The sequence below is a fragment of the Neolamprologus multifasciatus genome, chromosome 5 (assembly GCF_963576455.1).
Source record: "Neolamprologus multifasciatus chromosome 5, fNeoMul1.2, whole genome shotgun sequence".
NCBI classification, from domain to species: domain Eukaryota; kingdom Metazoa; phylum Chordata; class Actinopteri; order Cichliformes; family Cichlidae; genus Neolamprologus; species Neolamprologus multifasciatus.
The window spans coordinates 2,138,348-2,157,461 of record NC_140443.1 but is presented as its reverse complement, the minus strand read 5'-3'; the positions used below and the strand labels follow the sequence as shown (position 1 = coordinate 2,157,461).

At 43.2% G+C, this 19,114-nt stretch overlaps 1 protein-coding gene across 1 annotated transcript; it reads right to left on the bottom strand.

Annotated features, from left to right (window-relative positions):
- Positions 1-727: 727 nt before the first annotated feature.
- sack1c (scaffolding CK1 anchoring protein C) lies at positions 728-18,019 on the bottom strand. Its single transcript, XM_085160414.1, has 5 exons — positions 16,949-18,019; positions 11,142-11,309; positions 10,409-10,533; positions 2,154-2,390; positions 728-1,970 (listed from the first exon to the last, which is right to left on the bottom strand). The coding sequence occupies exons 1-5, from the start codon at positions 17,462-17,464 to the stop codon at positions 1,214-1,216; spliced, it is 1,803 nt and encodes a 600-aa protein (XP_085016540.1). The 5' UTR covers positions 17,465-18,019; the 3' UTR covers positions 728-1,213.
- Between the last annotated feature and the right edge of the window lie 1,095 nt (positions 18,020-19,114).

Here is a 19,114-nt window from a genome sequence, read left to right as displayed (position 1 = left end):
GTGCTTATTTTTCACTTGAAATTTTTTTGTGGTTATTTTTATTAAGATTTTATTTTTTTATCGGCAGGGAATATAATAAAACCTGTCTTCCAATTAATTGTATTTGTGTGTGTGTGTGGTAGAAGTATCGTTTTTTGTACTCTGTATCGGCAAGTACTCAGATCCAAGTATCGGTATCGTATCGGTTTGAAAAAATTGGTATGGTTGCATCCCTAATGATATGTTATCTTTAATCTTCTTAAAGATTCTCATTGTCATCGCTTTAACAGTGCAAACCGAATATTTTGAGAGATTTTAATTTTTACATCTTAACTTTTTCCCATAATAAAAAATCTTATGTTCTATCTAATTTAATATTTTTTTACTTTGGGGTAGTATATGGCATGACTCGTTTACAGAAACAAAAAATAACCTCAGATTCAAACTTCTCCAATAAGAACTGTGGAAGTTCACAATGTGAACCCCAACAACGTGAACCCCAACAACGTGAACCCCAACAACGTGAACCCCAACAACGTGATCGTATTAATCTGCAGAATTTCAGCAGTGATCTTTTTTTAAACCGTCACCATATTGAGAGCTACTACTGGACCCCAGGATGGGATCCAGTCAGATAAACGTTAGTTTCCATCTGAATGTAGCATAAACGTTCACTAAATGTGAGAAAAATCTCTGTGGACGAAACAATTCTCCAGCCCTGTTATTACAAATATTATCATATTCTTAAAAAAAAGCATAATAACTGCAGAATCCTAAGTTTACCCAAAGGAAGAATTCAAACTGTTGCTCAGGAATGTCGCCGAGTATAAAAATGTAAAGAAATGCCCACATGAAAGCCTCTGGAGTGCTGAAGGCAAAAATTCACATTTCGATGGTTTTCACGTGTCAGCAAACAATCAGTGGCTTATCTTTGAAACTTATTTCACCTATGAGATCATATTTACTCAGGTAGTGACTGTAGTTGAATCATGATGTGCAGATTTAGTAAAAGTGTGATTTGTTTGGTAAACTATGACCTCAAAAAAAGCCAAAAACCTCTCGTTTGATAAACGGGAAACCACGCGGGCTCCTCAAGAGTCTTAGTTTCCTGTAGGGCTGAAGTCTGAAGACCAAACTTGAGCAATTTCCGAGATCTCAGAGTCTTTTCTTTATAATATAAGATACCAGAGGAATGTTCCGGAGTCACAACCTCTCTGATGGTTGGCCTTCCAGTCTAATTCGTGCCCTTGAGCTCAAAGCGGCTGTACACTTGCTTGGGCTTCATCTTGTTGTATTGGTTCACCAGGTCCAGCTTGCTGTGGCCCAGCGTCATTCGTTTCTGGTCCTTCCGGCTTATTATACCGACCGGAGACAGCGGCGGCGGTGGACTCTGCTGACTCTCCGGCTCAGTTGGAGAAAGGTCCGGTCCTCCCCAGGGCGAGCCGTGAGGAGACGGAGTCCTCCGGAAGTTGTAGGCGTCCCTGTCTTTAGAGTTGGATGACAGGAGGTAATCTGAAAGTTTGGTGAACATCCCGCTGGGGAGCCTTTGCTTAGGCGGCGGTTTGGTGTCATTGACTGGGGAGGGTATCGAGGAGGGGAAGAGATCTGGTTTGTGATCGTACAGCCCCAAACCCTGAAACTTGGTAGAGGTTCCACCGATATTTGCCCGCAAGACATCTGCTGCGTTGGGTTTGTTCCACTCAATACCCATCGCTTGACCGTAGGCCGGTGGCGGGCGATCGGGAATTGGGGCAAAATTGATTCCCCCGTTAGCAGAGCTCCGCCCTCCTGGTGTAGGGGTCTGTCCTCCCGATCGGTCGCTCAGTCCTCTTCTTTCAGGGCTCAGGTGGGAGCCAGATGCAGCCTCCTTATCATGACTTTGCGTGACCTTGTAGACCGTGTTTGAGGACATTCCAGGTGCAGCCTTCACACTGGAGATGCTGTTACTCGATTGGCTGCTAGAGTTCTCGGAGCACACCCTGTCCCGCTGCCTGTGGAAGAAGAAAAGTTAATTATATATCCATCATGATGTCACCTAAATCAAGCTTTCAAAGAGTTTCTGCTGCTGCTGTCATTCACATAATTAACTCAGGAAAAAAGCTTCTCTTGGTGATGAAACTTGGAAAAAACTAAAACCTTGAAAGCGTCTATCCTTACAGCGAATACCTTCTTACCTTTCAGACAGTAGATCCAGCCCGTGGCCTGGGCTGAGCCCCAGAGCCAGGCCGGGGGCAATCATGGGAGGGTACGGTGGGTAGTACGGCATCCCGTCCTCCTCCGGGTTGTAGAAACAGTCGATGATCTGAGAGTCGGCGTACAAACAGCGAAACTCTCGGTCGAAGCTGTCGGCGATGCGCCCCGAGAAATGCATCACCATGTTGCTGTGCACCTGAGCCGACAACCAGGTGAAACTGGAGAGAAGAGGTCAAAGGTTAGAGTCAGAGATTCGCCTCCTCTGTTTTTGGATTTAAGCATACATAACAGAGTACAAGGTGTGAGATGGATGAGCTATTGAAACAGAACCAGAGGTCTGAGGGAGAGCACAACATTTTCTGGTGACACAGTCTTCCCCATAAACTTCCTTCACTTCGATGGATGAAAATCAGGTCGAGCGATCGGCATTTTGACCGGCAGCCATCGCAGAAGCACGAGAACCAAGGGACATAACTAGTCTTCCTCTGAGGGATCGAAAAATAGCAACCGAGCTGAAAAATCCAGACGTGCCTGAGAAGATGCAACTTAACTCAAGTTTTGGATTTTTTTCCTGAGACCTTTATGAACTTTTGGACTTGAACTATTTTACTGCTGATCTGGTGAATGGTCTGTATTTGTATAGCGCTTTACTTAGTCCCTATGGACCCCAAAGTGCTTTACACTGCATTCAGTCATCCACACATTCACACACTGGTGATGGCAATCACACTGACAGAGGCACTGACTGGTACTCAAAGGGAACTTACTATAAATGCATTAATGTGTGTTTAAGCTGCGCCTTATTGCTAAGGCTAAGCACTATGTCCCTCACAAAGATCTTGAAAAGCTCATTCATGCTTTTGTGACTTCTAGATTGGATTACTGCAACTCCCTCTACTTTGGTCTTCACTCCGCTCTCCTTCATAGACTTCAGCGGCTCACCTCCTGACTCTATCACCCCAGTTCTTACTGATTTGCATTGGTTACCCATAAAGCATTGCATCGAATTTAAAATATTGTTGCTCACCTTTAAAATAATTTAGCCCCTCGTTATCTTGTCGATCTTCTTAGTCTACATGTCCCTGGGCGAGCCCTCAGGTCTTCAGCCCAGTTACTCCTGGCTCAGCCTGGATCTAGACTTAAATCTAGGGGTGACCGTGCGTTTGCCCTGGTTGCACCGAATCTGTGGAACAACCTTCCCGTCGCTATCCGTGCGTCAGACTCCGTTTTATCTTTTAAATCCCGTTTAAAAACTCATTTATTCAACATAGCTTTTCCATCTAGTTAGCGTCCCTGTTTTATATTTGGTTCAATTTCTTATTTATGTACTTTATCTTTTAGCTATATCTGTTCTTAGTAACTTTGTTCTTATATTCCCTTTTATTGTTGTATAATTAGTGCCCTTAACCTGATGACGTATGTGGTACTTTGTTATAGTCATTAATTTATTGTCTTAATTTTCCTGTTTTTATTGTAAAGCACTTTGGTGTACCGCTGGTCTTTTAAATGTGCTATACAAATAAAGTTGTATTGTATTGTATTAAGTATATAACAATAATTATTCAACTATATGTGTTTAAAGACAGAAAGGCCAAAGTGAATTTTAGGTGCAGTCGCCTCTCTGCAGGTGCTGGACGGCAGCAGCTGAGATGGATTTGTCAAAGTTCTGATTTGAACCTCGCTCAGCAGCGGACGGCAGTATTTAGCAGTATTTGATGCATCAGTTATGTAAAAGATCAGATCACACTCTGTGCAGCTGCTGATTACCAGGTGACATTTCAAGTACAATGAGTTCACGCAGATAAAAATCAGAAAGTGAAAGCAGTTCTGGATAAGAGCCTGAATAGATCCAGGGACGAGGCTTGATGTTTGTCACGCGCGGCAGGTTTTTCTGCCATCGTGTGCATGAAATCTCAAAATTATGAAACACAAACTGAGGCTGAGCCTCGGTACCTCTCAGCTGTGTCTGTGTAAATTATCTCCCTCCACCTCCAGCTGATAAACAGCCCTGCAGTGAGTGTTAACTATTTCCTGGACGATGATGAGTCAGTGCGATGACTCATCAGTTTATCAGCCAGCGAGAGGTGGACGCGAGGTGCGCAAACACCGAAGGCGTCTGAGCAGCGCAGACACTTTACTGCTTTTATGTGCAGGCGAGACAAAGGTTCAGGGTTAGACGACCACACAGACGTCTGAGTTTTAGCCACATTACAACGTTTCTACAAGTAAAAGATGAAGATGTTCTACACCTTTTCATTAACAAGTCACAAAATGTACCAGCTGTTTACAGATACACAAAGCAGGGTGAGTGGGTGGATGGTGCGTTAGCCGAGCACCAGCGCACCCTCATCAACACCAACCATCATGATACATGTTTGTTTAAACAGGCTTTAAACAGCATATTGTTTAACAGTAATACTCATGTTAGGGTCAGCGTTACTAACATCCACTCTGACCTGTCTGAGCTGCTAACAGCAGGAGCCTTTGTTTTATTGTTGCATCATGTTAGCCGTTTAGCTAATCGCATATTTGCTACTTTAGCCAAACTAGCATTCGTGCACATTTAAACCCTGCAGAAAGACTCGTTTTCTAGGACACCTCGTACTTCTACAGATACAAGCTAATGACACAGAGTCTGCATCTGTTTCATCTCCATAAACAGAACCTGTAATACATTACTAGACGTTTTATTGTGTATTTAAATGACAGCAGAGTGTTTGAGTGCCAGCTAATTTTGTCCCTATAATATCTGATCTCAGGCCAGTTGGCAGATTTGATTCTGATTTGCACAAATGTGAACCAGACAGCATCTCAATGATATCAGAGCAGATGTAATTCATAGTTTAACTTATTCACTGGCATCTTCAAAGCAACACAACGAACTTTAATACTAGAGGTGGGAATCACCATACATCCCACGATACGATATTATCACGATACTTAACGCACGATACGATATTATTGCAATTTTTTAAAAATATTTTGCGATATTCAGATTCTGTACATAAAGGTAAACTTTATCAATATTCATTTTATCTAATATCAAAGTCTCACACTCAGTCTTTCTCTCATTTCAGTTTGATTGTTGACAAACTGAACGGTTTGTATTACAGTCTAGTCCAACTTAACTGAATCAACCATCTGGTACAATTATAGCTATTCTGAACTATGCAGTTTATGAAAACTATGCAGCCCCTTCAGCAACTGAAGAATTTGAAAGTAAATTAAAACAAAATATAATTTTACATTAAATAAAAAGTTTTAAACTTAATTAAAATAAAACATGTCTTAAATTAAAATAAGTAAACTGTCATGTTTATTAAACACATTTGGACAGTGAAGGAATGTCAGGATTCTTGCTCAGAAAAAGGATCAACATGCTCTGAAGTCAGAGCACAAAAACCTTTTTGTAACAAAATATTGATTTCTGCTGTCCCTGTATCCATACATTAGCAAACAAAATATTACCATGCTACACAGTATCGATTTTTCCCCCACCCCTATTTAATACTCATGGAAACTTAAAATGAAATTTACAGATTTACAAAACCAATTCTTTTCTTATTGTAATCAAGTCATTACAGACTTGACTGTGTGAGAACAAAGCAAGACAACCTCAGAGGAACCTGCAGGACGGCGTTCCTCAGCACTAAACCACTCAGTGCTCAGCTATGTTTGATATGATTCATCTGAATTCCTGATTAGTCCTGAAGAAGAACAGCTCAGAGCACACTTTCATTATCTAAACACCTGATACACATAAATGGTCATTTTCAATGACTTCCAGTTCAGATCATAAAGTTGTGGTTTAATTAACAAAGAAGTCATAAAACTGTAAATGAGATTGCGTTAGGATGCTCAGCTGTTTAAGATAAACTGTTTCCAGTAACCTGCTGCTTCCTGGAGCACTTAAAGCCTTCGTGACAGCGCACCTGTTCGCTGTTCAGCTGATAAATGTCTATAACTGAAAGCATTCAGCCTGAACGTGCTTCACAGCACTTTACCCCCATTTATAGCTTCATAAACAAATACTATAAAGTAGACTGGAGCTAGCGTGTTTTTGTTGTCTGATTGGATGTTGTTGGTTGGTCTACTATAACTTCTGCAGTGCGATTAAACAAATATCAACGTCTTCTCTCTATAAGCCATTTATAAATATTATTTGAGTTTATAACAGTGTTTAATGAGTCGTTGGGGCATGATTATGGGAAGCTGGTGTCTCTTTGGTGATTGGTTGATTGGCTGTTGCTGGTTGGTTGCCTCTGAGATCGCTGTGTTGGGGTCTTTTTGGTAATATTTGCATAGTTTTTTTGCTGGTTGCTGTGGATCTCTATTGTGTTGCTCTTTACTGGTTGCCTTACTTGCCCTTTGAAATATACTGGTTTCTGTTGATGCTTAGGACATCACATTCTATATATATCTATATATTAGGGGTGGGGGAAAAAATTGATACTGTGTAGTATTTTGATATTTTGTTTGCTAATAATGTATGGATACAGGGACAGCAGAAATCGATATTTTGTTACAAAAAAGGTTTTTGTGCTCTGACTTCAGAGCATGTTGATCCTTTTTCTGAGCAAGAATCCTGACATTCCTTCACTGTCCAAATGTGTTTAACTTTTTTATGGCAGCAATAAACATGACAGTTTACTTATTTTAATTTAAGACATGTTTTATTTTAATGAAGTTTAAAACTTTTTTATTTAATGTAAAATTATATTTTGTTTTCATTTACTTTCAAATTCTTCAGTTGCTGAAGGGGCTGCATAGTTTTCATAAACTGCATAGTTCAGAATAGCTATAATTGTACCAGATGGTTGATTCAGTTAAGTTGGACTAGACTGTAATACAAACCGTTCAGTTTGTCAACAATCAAACTGAAATGAGAGAAAGACTGAGTGTGAGACTTTGATATTAGAGAAAATGAATATTGATAAAGTTTACCTTTATGTACACAATCTGAATATCGCAAAATATTTAAAAGAAATTGCAATAATATCGTATCGTGCGTTAAGTATTGTGATAATATCGTATCGTGGGATGTGTGGTGATTCCCACCTCTACTATATATGTATATATCTATCTACTTAGCACTTTTAATTCTTATTCTTATTTTTATTTTCATTTAAGCGTTATATGACAGTATGTTTGCACTAAGTACCGCAGCAATTTCCTAATGTTGTAAACCTGCTCAACATTTAGCAATAAAACCCTTTCTGATTCTCGTTTTAGCTTTAAACTATTTACTGCAAATGTTATATATTCTTTGAGATCAGCAGATTCAGATGTTATCTGCATAATATCCGGTAATCTGTGTTGATATTTGGTTCTCAAACAAGCTAATCAGTTTTACAGCTACGGGCTCGGCGCTTCCCAGGAATCAAGTTACTTTTATTTGATTCAATATTGAAGTGATAAAGTTTGTAGTAGGTGTTTGTTTGTGCTGTTTGATACTGCGTCTGACCCCACCCTTCATTCCACAATCAGCAATGGAATTAGAAGGCTGTCAGCCTGCGGGGCTCCGCCCTCTTACCTGCCACGCACCTGAAGCAACACTTAATCCTCCCAAAACAACAGTGTTGCAAAATTAGAGTTACTTTGTATGTAAAAGACAAAACAGAATCAATTTAACGAAACCAGAAGCAGAGCAGGGCAGAGGTGAAAACAGAGAGAAGGAGACGAGTGTGCGAGTGAATGAATGAAGGCGACACACCTGAAACAGGTGACTAAGGTTAAAGAACGAGTATGAAAATATTTCCACTCAAGTATGTTTTGCAAACTATGAATGTTGAGCTGAGTACGTAGAAATCTACAGGAAAATGGAGTACAGACTTCGTCCTGTAGACAGCGTGTTTCCTCAGACGTCACTGTGGCGCTGCCTTTAAGATTAAATGCAGGGAACAAAGACCTTAAAGCTCAGCACAGATAATAAGAGAGGCTTTAAGGTGACTGCAGTGTGTGCCATGACGCATACATACCTGTGTACAGGTACTATCACCTAAACAACGAGTCCAAAAAAAGCCTTAACTAGCTTCGTACAATCAGCAGCTGCCTGCAAAGTTAACTCAATATAAATGTTTCAAACCCCACTAAGAGGCAGGTCCTTAATTATATATATATATATAAATATATATATATATTAGGGGTGCAACGATACACAAAATTCACGGTTCGGTTCGATACTTTGGTGTCACGGTTCGATATTTTTTCAATACAAAAAAATGTTCATGCCTTTTTAATTTGTCATTTATTAAAATTATAAATATATATTTTAACTCAAAAGTACAGTTTTTAAATTTAATGTTGCTGAAACAACAAAGTAATAAAAAAAATAAATCTATCTGATGGAGAAATCCCTCATCTTTGGAAAAGAGAGTTTATTACAGAGAAATGTCTCTTTCCAAAATAAAAGCTTCTTCTGGGCTATATTCTCAGCAGCATATTAAACATATCAGGTCCCCATAAGGAGAATCATGTGCTAACGGCTGTCTAAATGACTCGGCTAAAGTTTGTAGCATGCTGCTTGTTGTTTTTGTCAGCTTCCACTTGTCTTTGCACTAGGATGATGTCGGAGTAAATGTGCAGTCATATTCGTTGTGTTCCCACTAGTGCTGTCAGCGTTAATCTGAAATGATGTTAACGCCACAACACGGAAAATCTCCGTTAACGAGCTACCGGCGGATCGCCCCGTGCGTGGGGCTGGACAGCGTCAACACGTTAATGAGCTAACTGCGCTAATGAGCTAACTGCGCTAACGCACTAGTTCCCACCCATGTAATTGAGCATTGCGTGGCACATCCAACATACTGTTTTACTTTTGTCCATGACGCGCTTACCTTCAGGGTCATACGTCACATGAAAACCAAAATAGTTCCAAACGCCAGATCTGAATGAGGGTGGGGGAGGTTCAGTTTGCCATGTTGCAAGGAGAGCTTAGCTTCTGTCTCGCTAGCTTGCACTGCCTCAGTGAATCTGCGTTCGACTACTCCGCCTAGGCTGCACTGTCGAGCGCAGATCCACTGAGCGCTCACAGACAGCATCGTCAGAAGGAAAGTTGATAAAATAAATTAAACATTTTGTATTGTTCGATACAAGCACTGTATCGAACGGTTCAATATCCGTACGAGTATCGTTGCACCCCTAAGATAAATATAAGTCCAAATAAAAATCCCAAATAAAGCCCTGCGAGTAATTATAACTGACAGGTAAATGAAATAAGCAGCTTATATCAGGTTCATCTGCAGGGCTGCAGTTTTATTCTAGCACTCCAGGTTGTTGCTATCAAGGCTGACGAGCGCACGGCCGTTTGTGAGCGTGCGTGGAGAGACGACACGCTCATCAAACATTTGCATCTCCTAAATGGTCCTGTCTCTTTGCGAGTGGTTATAGAGCTGGCCGTGGCCGCCCCGTGGCTCTGCTCCTCTGGACGGTGAAAAGCATCACAATCTAGTAACTAATGAACTTTTTCAGCAGTTTAAAAAAAGAAGCATCAACGAGGTCTCTGCTGGTGCCTGCAGCTCTCATCCTTACCCACCTGCTGAGTGTGTAGATGTAATTACAGGTATTACTCAGGTATTCCCACAGCAGCTCGTGGCTACAGTTGCTCGGCTGCACAACGCGAGCTTTGTCACGCTGCTTATCCGATCAGACAAACCCATCACGCCGAGCTCCGCCAGCTTCCTGCTGTAATCTGCTGCTGGATGCAAAGTCGGTGTGAGGCTGCTAAAAGGAGAACGGCCCGCTCGCCTCAGCTGACGTTAGACACGTTTTTATGTTTGCATTTTATTCCTGCTGCAGCTTCGACCTTTTTACTACAGCCAAGTAAAAGCAAAGCGACATCAGACGGGTATAAGACCATCGCAGCTGCCGCGGTGCTGCCGTTTGCCTTTATTTAGTTCAGTAAGACGTCCAAACTTCTGCTTCTCTCTGAGCCTAAGAATGACCGACCGTTTTATCCCTCAGTCGCATACAGTGCGACTACGCGGCTACAGTGACATCACACACCGAGCCGAGCGTTTCAGCTTTAACTTCACTTCTTCTAAGGAAAGTGCTGCAGTCCCACATGTTACAGAGAATATCCTTAAAGCAGCTTGATGCACTGATGTGTACGCTCAAAGAAAGACTGAGGAACAGGAAACATGTCAACTGCAGGAGGAAGATTTGTATTTGGTTCATCTTTTAAAGACTGTGTGTGTGCGTGTGTGTGTGTGTGTGTGTGTGTGCGCATGTTCCTCACCTGTAGGATCCGGCGATGACCTCTTCACAGTCGATGATCATGAACTTCTCCAGGACTTGTCCGGTGAACTTTTTGCCGCTCTTGGTGCAGTACGTGTCACCACAAACGCTGCGAACACGCATGTTCTGCACACACACACACACACACAAACAATAAGCTCTTGTTCTTGTAAAGACCATAAAACTTTTAATTTGACCTGAAATCTCATTTCTCAAACATGGAAAAAGTTTTGACTCTTCCATCACGTCTGACCGACAGAGTCGTCACTTTGAGGAAATTTTACGTCTTTTTTTCACTATTTCAATGATGAATACATTAACTGGCAAAAAGCGGATGAATAATTCCAGCTTTAAACGGGACTTCTTACAGGCTCCAGTCTCATTGTTATTCTCTTTAAGACTCTAACGTCGGCCTTTGGTGTGCCCCATCTTTGAAATAAGCTGTTCTGGCTCCGCCTCCTTTAAAACAGCTTTATTCTAACTGGTTGCTACAAATAAATGGAAGGTTTCTACAGTAGGTGGGCGGGGCTTCTCAGCTGTGCCTGAAATGACCATATATGGGATGTCTTCTTTCTATGACATCCTGCAGAGTCAGGAATGGAAAAACCTGCGAGGCCCGAGCTCTGGGGATTACGTGCAGCGAGTTCACGTTCTCGTGTTTAATATGAGCGTCTGAGGGCGCCGCTCGTGTTTGCCCCTCGCGGCCCTGCGGTGCTGCCGTGTGCTGTACTTACGCTGCGGTGAGTGTTCTGAATATCCAGCGCGGAGCACATGTCTGTGAAGTGTCCGAGGTTCTTCTCGTCCAGCAGGATGTAGACGGGGACTCTGCGCTTGTTGGACGCCTCCATGAGGTCGCAGAGCAGGTCCACGTCCGTGAACACGTCCATCACCACGGCGATCACCTGCAGGAAAGCCAGACGTTAGCACAAAGTGTTTAGTGGACGTTTCACGAGCCTCTTTATGAATCTGCGAGGATCAACAGCCAGAATTTTACGCTCTCTCTGATCCTGTGATCTGAGTCTCCACACACAGAGCAGGTTTACTCTTTTCTCTCAGGTTTAAGATTTCACTGTCTCATCTTTCCTGGCCAAACAGACACGTTTGATTTATGAAAACTCTCCGGTCGTCTCTGATCCATAAAGCCGACCTTTGTTCAGCTCGGCCTCTCTGTCTTTACTGACTCTGGATGTTGTATAAGTTAGAAACTCCAGAATATAGGCCAAACTGTGAGGGTTTAATAGGTTAGAAACTGGAGCGAAGTGAAGACATTATCAGAAAACAATTAACTGACGCGCTGCAGCTTCATCGGTCGAGTTAAACTTGAAATAAAGCCTGAATTCTCTCTCGGGGACGTCCCTGCTCCGGTCACACACTGCAATGACCTTCGTTTTCGGTGCTTCTCCTCTGAGTAAAATCCTGGATCCAGATCTTTCCTGTCATGTATTTATCAGCTTCAAATTCTGAAATTCAGCTTGTGGATGAAACCCGAGATAAACCCGACTGAAACGCAAACGTGTAGATGTGTTTAAAGCTCAGCGTCTGTTTGTGATGTGTACTGGGGTCTTAAAGAAAACATGATGACTGATTTTTTATTGTTTCTGAGCAGATTTGAGGTCATTTGTTTAAGTGTTTAAGTCGGTTACGCTCCATGACCTGTAATTTAACTGCCTCATGCTGCTTTTTGTTTTTCATGTCATTTATCTCCTAAAAGTTTCTAAGAGGTCAGAGGTCAGCATATGTTCAAGTTATCCATGTGATACAAGCCTGCACTCTGCACACACTCTGCGAGGGGATATCCCTAATACGGTCATCTCAGGTACCGAAGCCCCGCCCTCCTGCCATTCAGATCTTCGAGGGGCAGCCAATCAGACTGAAGCTGACTGAAACAGCTCGTTTCAGGTCGGTCATGCAAAGCTACACCTGACCTTAGTTTGTAGGTTTAGCCCGAGATCCTCAGGCGCAGGTTTTAATCTGTTCCTCAGGCTAAAACTGGAGGTCAAAGGTCATTCACAGTCACAACCCTCAATGCTATATCTGAGGAAATCAGGTCAGCTGAGTCAGTGACCTGTGAGAGACGCTAAAGGTGAGTTGGGTTAACATTTTCACTCGTGGGCCATCATCATGAAATTTCTCTGCTGATTACTGACGTTAGAATTATTTCTTTATGCAGGCCAAGTCTCTCTGAAGTCAACAGGGACAAACTACTGTTTGTGTTACTGCTTTGAGCCCACTGGAGGTGTTTCGTTGACTGCTCTTTGAGCAGAACCAAACACTGTCGGGGGCTCTGGGTATCTGATGCACATTTTCATAATTTTCTGACATTTTTTGATCTAAACAATAAAAAAATTCCATTTAAATGCAGGAAGTAAAAAGCGTTCTTGGAAAAACTGAATTTCTCAGAAGAGCACTTTTATTAAAACAACGTGCAGATTTGAGTAGAGCTCACAGATTTATGACCTATGAAAAGATAATTGCAGCTTCACAGAGTCTCCACAGCTGGATTAACCTGTTCTGTGTCCCCGGGGTAAAGCCGTGCTGCAGAGGCCCGCTGATGGTGTTAAAGTGGGAGGAGCTAAAACAGCTCGTTTCAGGCTGCACAAAGGCCCAGACTAAGATACACAGGCTTATTTCATACTGAGAATCATGCAAAGCTGCTGTAACAGAGCCCAAGGATGAAAATCTGCAGCAGGATGGGTTTGCATTAAGGCTGCGCCGTGACTAGCGCTGCCACAAACGATTATTTTGATAGTCGACTAGTCACCGATTATTTTTGCGATTAGTCGACTAATCAGATCATCATCCATTGGACGTAAAACGTACAGCTTATTGCACCAGCAGCATCTGCTCTTATACAACTATCATTAGCTTACAGCTTTAAGTGTTTAAGGTATGTGCTAACTAAAGACAAGATGATAGTTTATTAAATTTTAATGAAGTTTGCAGATTGTTTCAGTGAAGTTTAATAAACTCCTTGCTATGTAAAATATAACAGGACACCGGAGTAAATTCTTGAGCATCTCACACTTCTGATAATCAGCTGTCTGCTTGACGTTTATTCAGCTGTGTAAAAACTATAACTTTAATCTCAGCCAAACCGATTTACTCAGGAACAAATAAAATACTGAAAAAAGCCAAACAATAACATTTTAAGTTATCTAAGTGACTTATATATCATGTTTAACCTGAGTAGCGAAAGACGGCGGTGGGTTTGAAAACGATTAGCCGGGAGTAGCCTAGCCTAGCCCCCGGCTAGCTATCGAGCTAGTGGGTAACAGACGTCTCCGAAAACGTCGGAGCGCTTTTGAAAATATGTGGTGTCTTGATAAACTGAGCAGATATTTGAGGTTTACACAGCTACATTCTCGCCTGAAAATATGTTAAACGTTTATTTTGTGACCCAGAAAGAATAATAAGAGTAATATTAAAACTAACTAGCTGCCGCCATTGTTGGAAACTGAGCTGGGCTGCGCTATGAATTCTGGGACACAGCTTCTTCTTCTTCTTCGGGGTTTAACGGCAGCTGGCATCCTTGTACATGCAGTGCTGCCATCTTCTGTTTCAGTCCGTTATTACACTCTTAAATCCTACTACTTATTCCTGCGTCTTTTGGGATCTTACAAAGCTTCAAACGATGCGTCGACTATTAAATCAGTCGTCGACGATTTTGATAGTCGACGTAATCGTGACTAGTCGACTAATCGTGGCAGCTCTAGCCGTGACATTTTCATTTTTTAGCTATTTTTAAAAAAAATGTTTAAAAAATTAATGAATTCTTTAAAGTAAATGAATAAAAATAATCTCGCACATCTTCAGATATCTTTAAAATCCAAGACATTTGATTTATTTTATTTTATGTGGGACAAAGAAAAGCTCCAGATCTTGTCAGAAGGTGCAATAATCACAAAAACCTGTAGATAATAATATTTGTATCAGCTGACCAACTTATCAATAATTCATTTAACTCCCAGTTTGAGTTAGATTGTATCTGAAGAATTCACTGTAAGCTTATGTAATAGTATTATCATACCTTACATTTTGCAATATTATGATATTTTGTTTGTAAGGTGATGTAATGAGATTACAATGTTTGACTGGGAGTAAATCGTTAGTAAAACTGACCCAGCTGAACACATGCATCTGCCTTTAATGACCTGCTGTCATTGAAACAGAGGGACTCCGGGGGTCCGGGCCCCGGGGCCGCTGTACACTCTGCTTTAACTTAAATTAATAATGACTACTGCGCTGCTCACCTGCAGGCCGGATGCTGCAGGACGGTTTTACTCTGAGCCAGGCCTGCGTCCTGATTCACTTCATTTGCATTTAGGTTTATCTGTCTTTAAATTAAGGAGGTCAAAGTTCAGTTACTGTCCTAATATGCTGAAATGAAGCAAAAAGAGCCGTTGGAGGAACAAACGTGCAGCTCTGAGAGCAGCTGTTTGCCCGCTGCATCAACCAACTGACGAAATGCATCCAGAGTGTCATTTGATCTGAAACCTGCTGAGTCGGCACAGACGTGTGGGAAAGAGGTCGCTGTCTGCGTCTGAGAGGAAACAGCTTCTCCTGCGCGAACGCGCAGACTGGTCAGGTTCATGTAAAAAACCGCCTCACATTAAACACGTCTATTTATACGCGCAGGAGGAGGAAGTGACTCACACGCAGCGCGTGCCCGACTGTCTGCCAACAAACCTACGGAGCTTCTCATTTGACTGTTACGTGATCGCTGATCGGGAGACGACGTGCAAAACGCTCTGAACGTTACAGAAAGTCAGAGAAGCGGCGAAAAACTTGGGTTAAGGGTCTTTCATCTGTCGCCTCGTGGTTGTTTTTGTGGAGGTCACGAATACAGCAAAGAGGTCGGGGCGCCGGGGGGGTCAGAGTCTCTGTTTAAAAAGAAGCTTTACACTAAATCTGACATAGACGAAGAAATACCAACGAACAGATGCACACACACACACACACACACACACACACACACACACAGACACACACACCATCTGCAAAGAGACAAGAGAAGCAAAAGAGGAGAAAAAGGCTGCAGCGTCAGTGCAAGATTATAAAAGCTACATAATGAATAACAAACAGCTACTCGACAAGGAAAAGTGCTGCAGACCAACACAAAGGTTCACGAGTAACACAAACCTGTCGCACATGCATAAAACACAAAAGGCGACTTTAAAAGAGACTCAAAGTCAGCGAGGACGAAAAAAATGATGCAAATGTTGAACAGACACAAAAGATGGAAACTGTGTGTGTGTGTGTGTGTGTGTGAGTGTGAGCTCGGGCAGTGTGACAGCCAGCCCTCTGCTCCCTGGACCTCGAGCAGCCGGCCTCGAGCTCACAAGCTGATAAGAAGAGATCAAAGATGGCGGGCGGTGGCAGGAGGTGGCGGGCGGGCCCCGGCCTGCTCACGCTGTTTGTAAGCAAGCCGGGTGGAAAACGCTCCAGGGACGGATCCACGCAGCGAGCTGCACCTCTGTTCCTCCAAATGAAAACTTTGTCCTGGTCTCGAGCCTCCACACTCGTGCGTCATCATTAAAAGGGCAAAAGTGCAAAGATTTCTTTCTATTTCTCGACTTCAGCTGCCAAACGACGTGTCAGCAGCAGCGACTGTAACGTTTGATCTAATCTCAGCTTCAAGAGGAACTTCAGCCTGACTGTAGTCAGTTATGATCATTTCCCTTTGTTCATTTGACTGTATTCAGGCTTCATTTCCTTCTTTGTTATCACCTCTTTAAAGCCGTTTCACTGGTCGCATTATTGGCACGTAGCAGCACTTAAAGCTGCTCTTAAAGCCTGAAACGTGCAGCACAGCTCGGGCTTACAGGCAGCGCTACACTGGGAGTAATAATGGGCAGAATCTGTCTTTGAGTGCAGAGCTGCTCCACACAGAGTGAGGTCACTGATCCAGCTGCTGACAGACGACTGTGTTTACACAGCGCAAACTGCTCTAACATGCAGAGAGCGACGTGCTTTGGATCACACTAAATATTCAGCTGTAAAGAATCATTTTGCACACAGTTTACACTTGAATGTTTCCAACTCTCCACATCTGAAGCTTTTATTTTGTCCTGTCTGATAACAAAATGTTTTCACAGGTTTGAGGTGACTGCTGAGAACTTTATTGATAAGAAGCTTTTTCACAGTGTGTTATGAACCCAACGAGAAAGCTGCTGCTTTGTTTCTGTGACTTGTGTCAAAGGTCACCAGGATGAACTCTCCTGCTGCAGCTTTCAGTCTGTAAAATGCAGATTTTGAGACTAAATCATTTCCAGCTTTTCTCTAAAGAATAAATAATCCGAGTTTACAGATGTGTGACTGAGGAGAGCTCGAAGCTGGACTGTGGAGACTATAAATATTCAGACCGCTGTGAGAACAAAGCACACACTCATCAATAATACAGTCGGAGCTTTGACCTCTGCTCTGCCGTGTCTGACCGATCAGCTGCTGTCAGGAATAATCGACTAATCGATGAAAAGCGGCCTCCTGTTTCAGGCTGTTTAATAAAAGATCGCAGTTTCCGGTCCCCTCGGAGCCCTCTTACCTTCTTGGCCTTGTTGATCAGGGACCTGATGAGGTCTTTGATGTTGTGGCTTTTGTCTCTCTGGAAGAAGATCTGAGTCTCCGACGGCCCGTATCTCGTCGGTGTGTCCGGCCAGCCGAGCTCCAGCATCGGCGGCTCCTCGTCGGACATCATGGGGAAGTAAGTTCCAGAAGTTAGCTCGGACACGGCGTCCCCGTCCCCGAAGTCCCGGTCCCCGGGCCCTACGCCGTTGCTGTCGGAGCCGCCGCACGTCTTGCTGGCGGCGTGCTGCGTGATGTAGTGGATCTCCAGCGGGGAGAGGAAGTTCACCTCCCGCTCCTCGGTCAGCACCTTGCGGTACTCCTTCTCCCCGTGCTCCAGCAGCGCGTCCGTGGCCAGCCGGGCCGCCTCGTTGTGGCTCAGCTCCAGCGTGGAGCCCTGCCGCCACGGGTTCTTCACCTCCTCCAGGCGGGTGGCGAGCTTGCCCAGCGGCTTCCTGCCGTTGGAGGCCGGCCTCAGGCCCTCGGAGCTGATCATGGTGCTGCTGCGGTCAGCAGGTGCGGGATTAAGCGGGTACACCGGGTCTCTGACCCCCACCCTCCCCTCCCCCGGGGTTTGAATAGAGAAATAAGGTGCGCGGGGAGGTCGGGGCAGGAACTACCTGCTGCTCTGCTCCGGGAACATCGAAGAAAATCCCAAAGTGCGGATTATGTGAGACCACAGCGGGCAGTAATCCGCCCCGGCAGGAGGCTGCAGCCCTGCGCTTAATCACTCAGAGTCCCGGGAGTTAAAGGCGCAGTTCAGTCCTTCTGCGAACAGTCCGAGCCCGCAGCAGCTGCTGTGTCCGCTGCGCCCTGACGCTCCTAATGGTCCCCACTTCTCTGGTTCCCGGTGCGCTGAGCAGGATGTGAAGTCCCAAGAGCCTCTTCAGCGCAACGGCCGCCTCCTCTCCCTCAGCCCGTGTGTGTCCGTGTGTGTGTGAGAGACAAAGTGTGTGTGTGTGAGTGTCAGGTGTGCGGCTTCTGTTCACCTGGCTCTACCTGTCCCGTCCCCGATCTCGGACGTGGACAAGCACCTCCCATTATTCCCGTTGTCAAGCCAACCGACTCACAATAGGTAACCCACCCCTTTGAGAGGACTTTCAAAATAAAGCTCCAAGAGAAAGCGGGAGAGAGAGAGAGCTGCAAATAAGTAGTTTAGTAGTAAATTAACAAAACAGTAATATATGTGAAAGGGATTACACTGAAACACAGCTGCAACAAACATTTGAAAATAAATGTTAAAATAAAAAGATATGATATAAATTGACATACAGACCAAAGCAATAATGAAAAAAGCTTTTTCTCATTGATATCATCTTAAATGTATGAATATAATGGTACAGAGTACATATATGATGTATGTGGGAAACATCTGTTATAACAGATAACCACAATAAATGATAGAAAACCTAAAAGTGATCGATATAAAAGATAAATGAGGAAAAAAGTCTAAAAAGATTCACATGAGCTAAAATTTATGGATAAAAGTAACAAAAAGTGATATATCAGTCTTACAGTGGACATAAATCTTCTGAAATAAAGCTAAAAGTCATATAAAAAGTGAAATGCTATTTGTTATAAAAGTTGAAACACATATTTAAACAGTTGGATTAATGTTTAGATGGTTGGATCTCAGTTTCAATCCACATTGAATTCACTTTGAACGCTTATATATTGCGTTTCTGTGCTTTTATTTTGAAGGGGACATTTCCCTCATATCTCGCTGATAACCGCGCTAATTTTGTCCCTGTGATGTGGCTTTAGCTTCTTTTTGTTAGCAGGAGTTTAAATAAAGTTTCCCAGCAGCCAGTTGATTTCCTTCACAGAGGAAAGCTTCATCCTCTGCTGTGGGAAGTGCACACCTCTGAGAGGAAATATTGTTTTCTCTCAGTCTCTCAAGTCAACTGATGTGTGAAATGGAAAACGCTCCCCTGAGACTCCAGCCCAGGTAGCTGCTGCATGAAAGCTGAAACTCCAATTCACCTGAAAGCTCACACAGGTCCCTGCAGACTTTTACCTTCTGCAGAGTGCACAATAAACATCACATGTGATGATTTACGGGAGGGCATCGTGCACTTTACAGCAGCGGTCTCCGACCTTTTTTGCGCCACGGACCGGTTTGTGCCCGACAATATTTTCACGGACC

What these genes read in the sequence shown, in the direction of transcription:
- sack1c (XM_085160414.1), bottom strand. Translation starts at nt 17,464, where the DNA reads ATGATCAGCTCCGAGGGCCTGAGGCCGGCCTCCAACGGCAGGAAGCCG. An exon ending in TTCAGAACACTCACCGCAGC is followed by an intron (nt 10,534 to 11,141) that starts GTAAGTACAGCA and finishes GTGTGTGTGCAG; the next exon opens with AACATGCGTGTTCGCAGCGT. An exon ending in GTCATCGCCGGATCCTACAG is followed by an intron (nt 2,391 to 10,408) that starts GTGAGGAACATG and finishes TCTTCTCTCCAG; the next exon opens with TTTCACCTGGTTGTCGGCTC.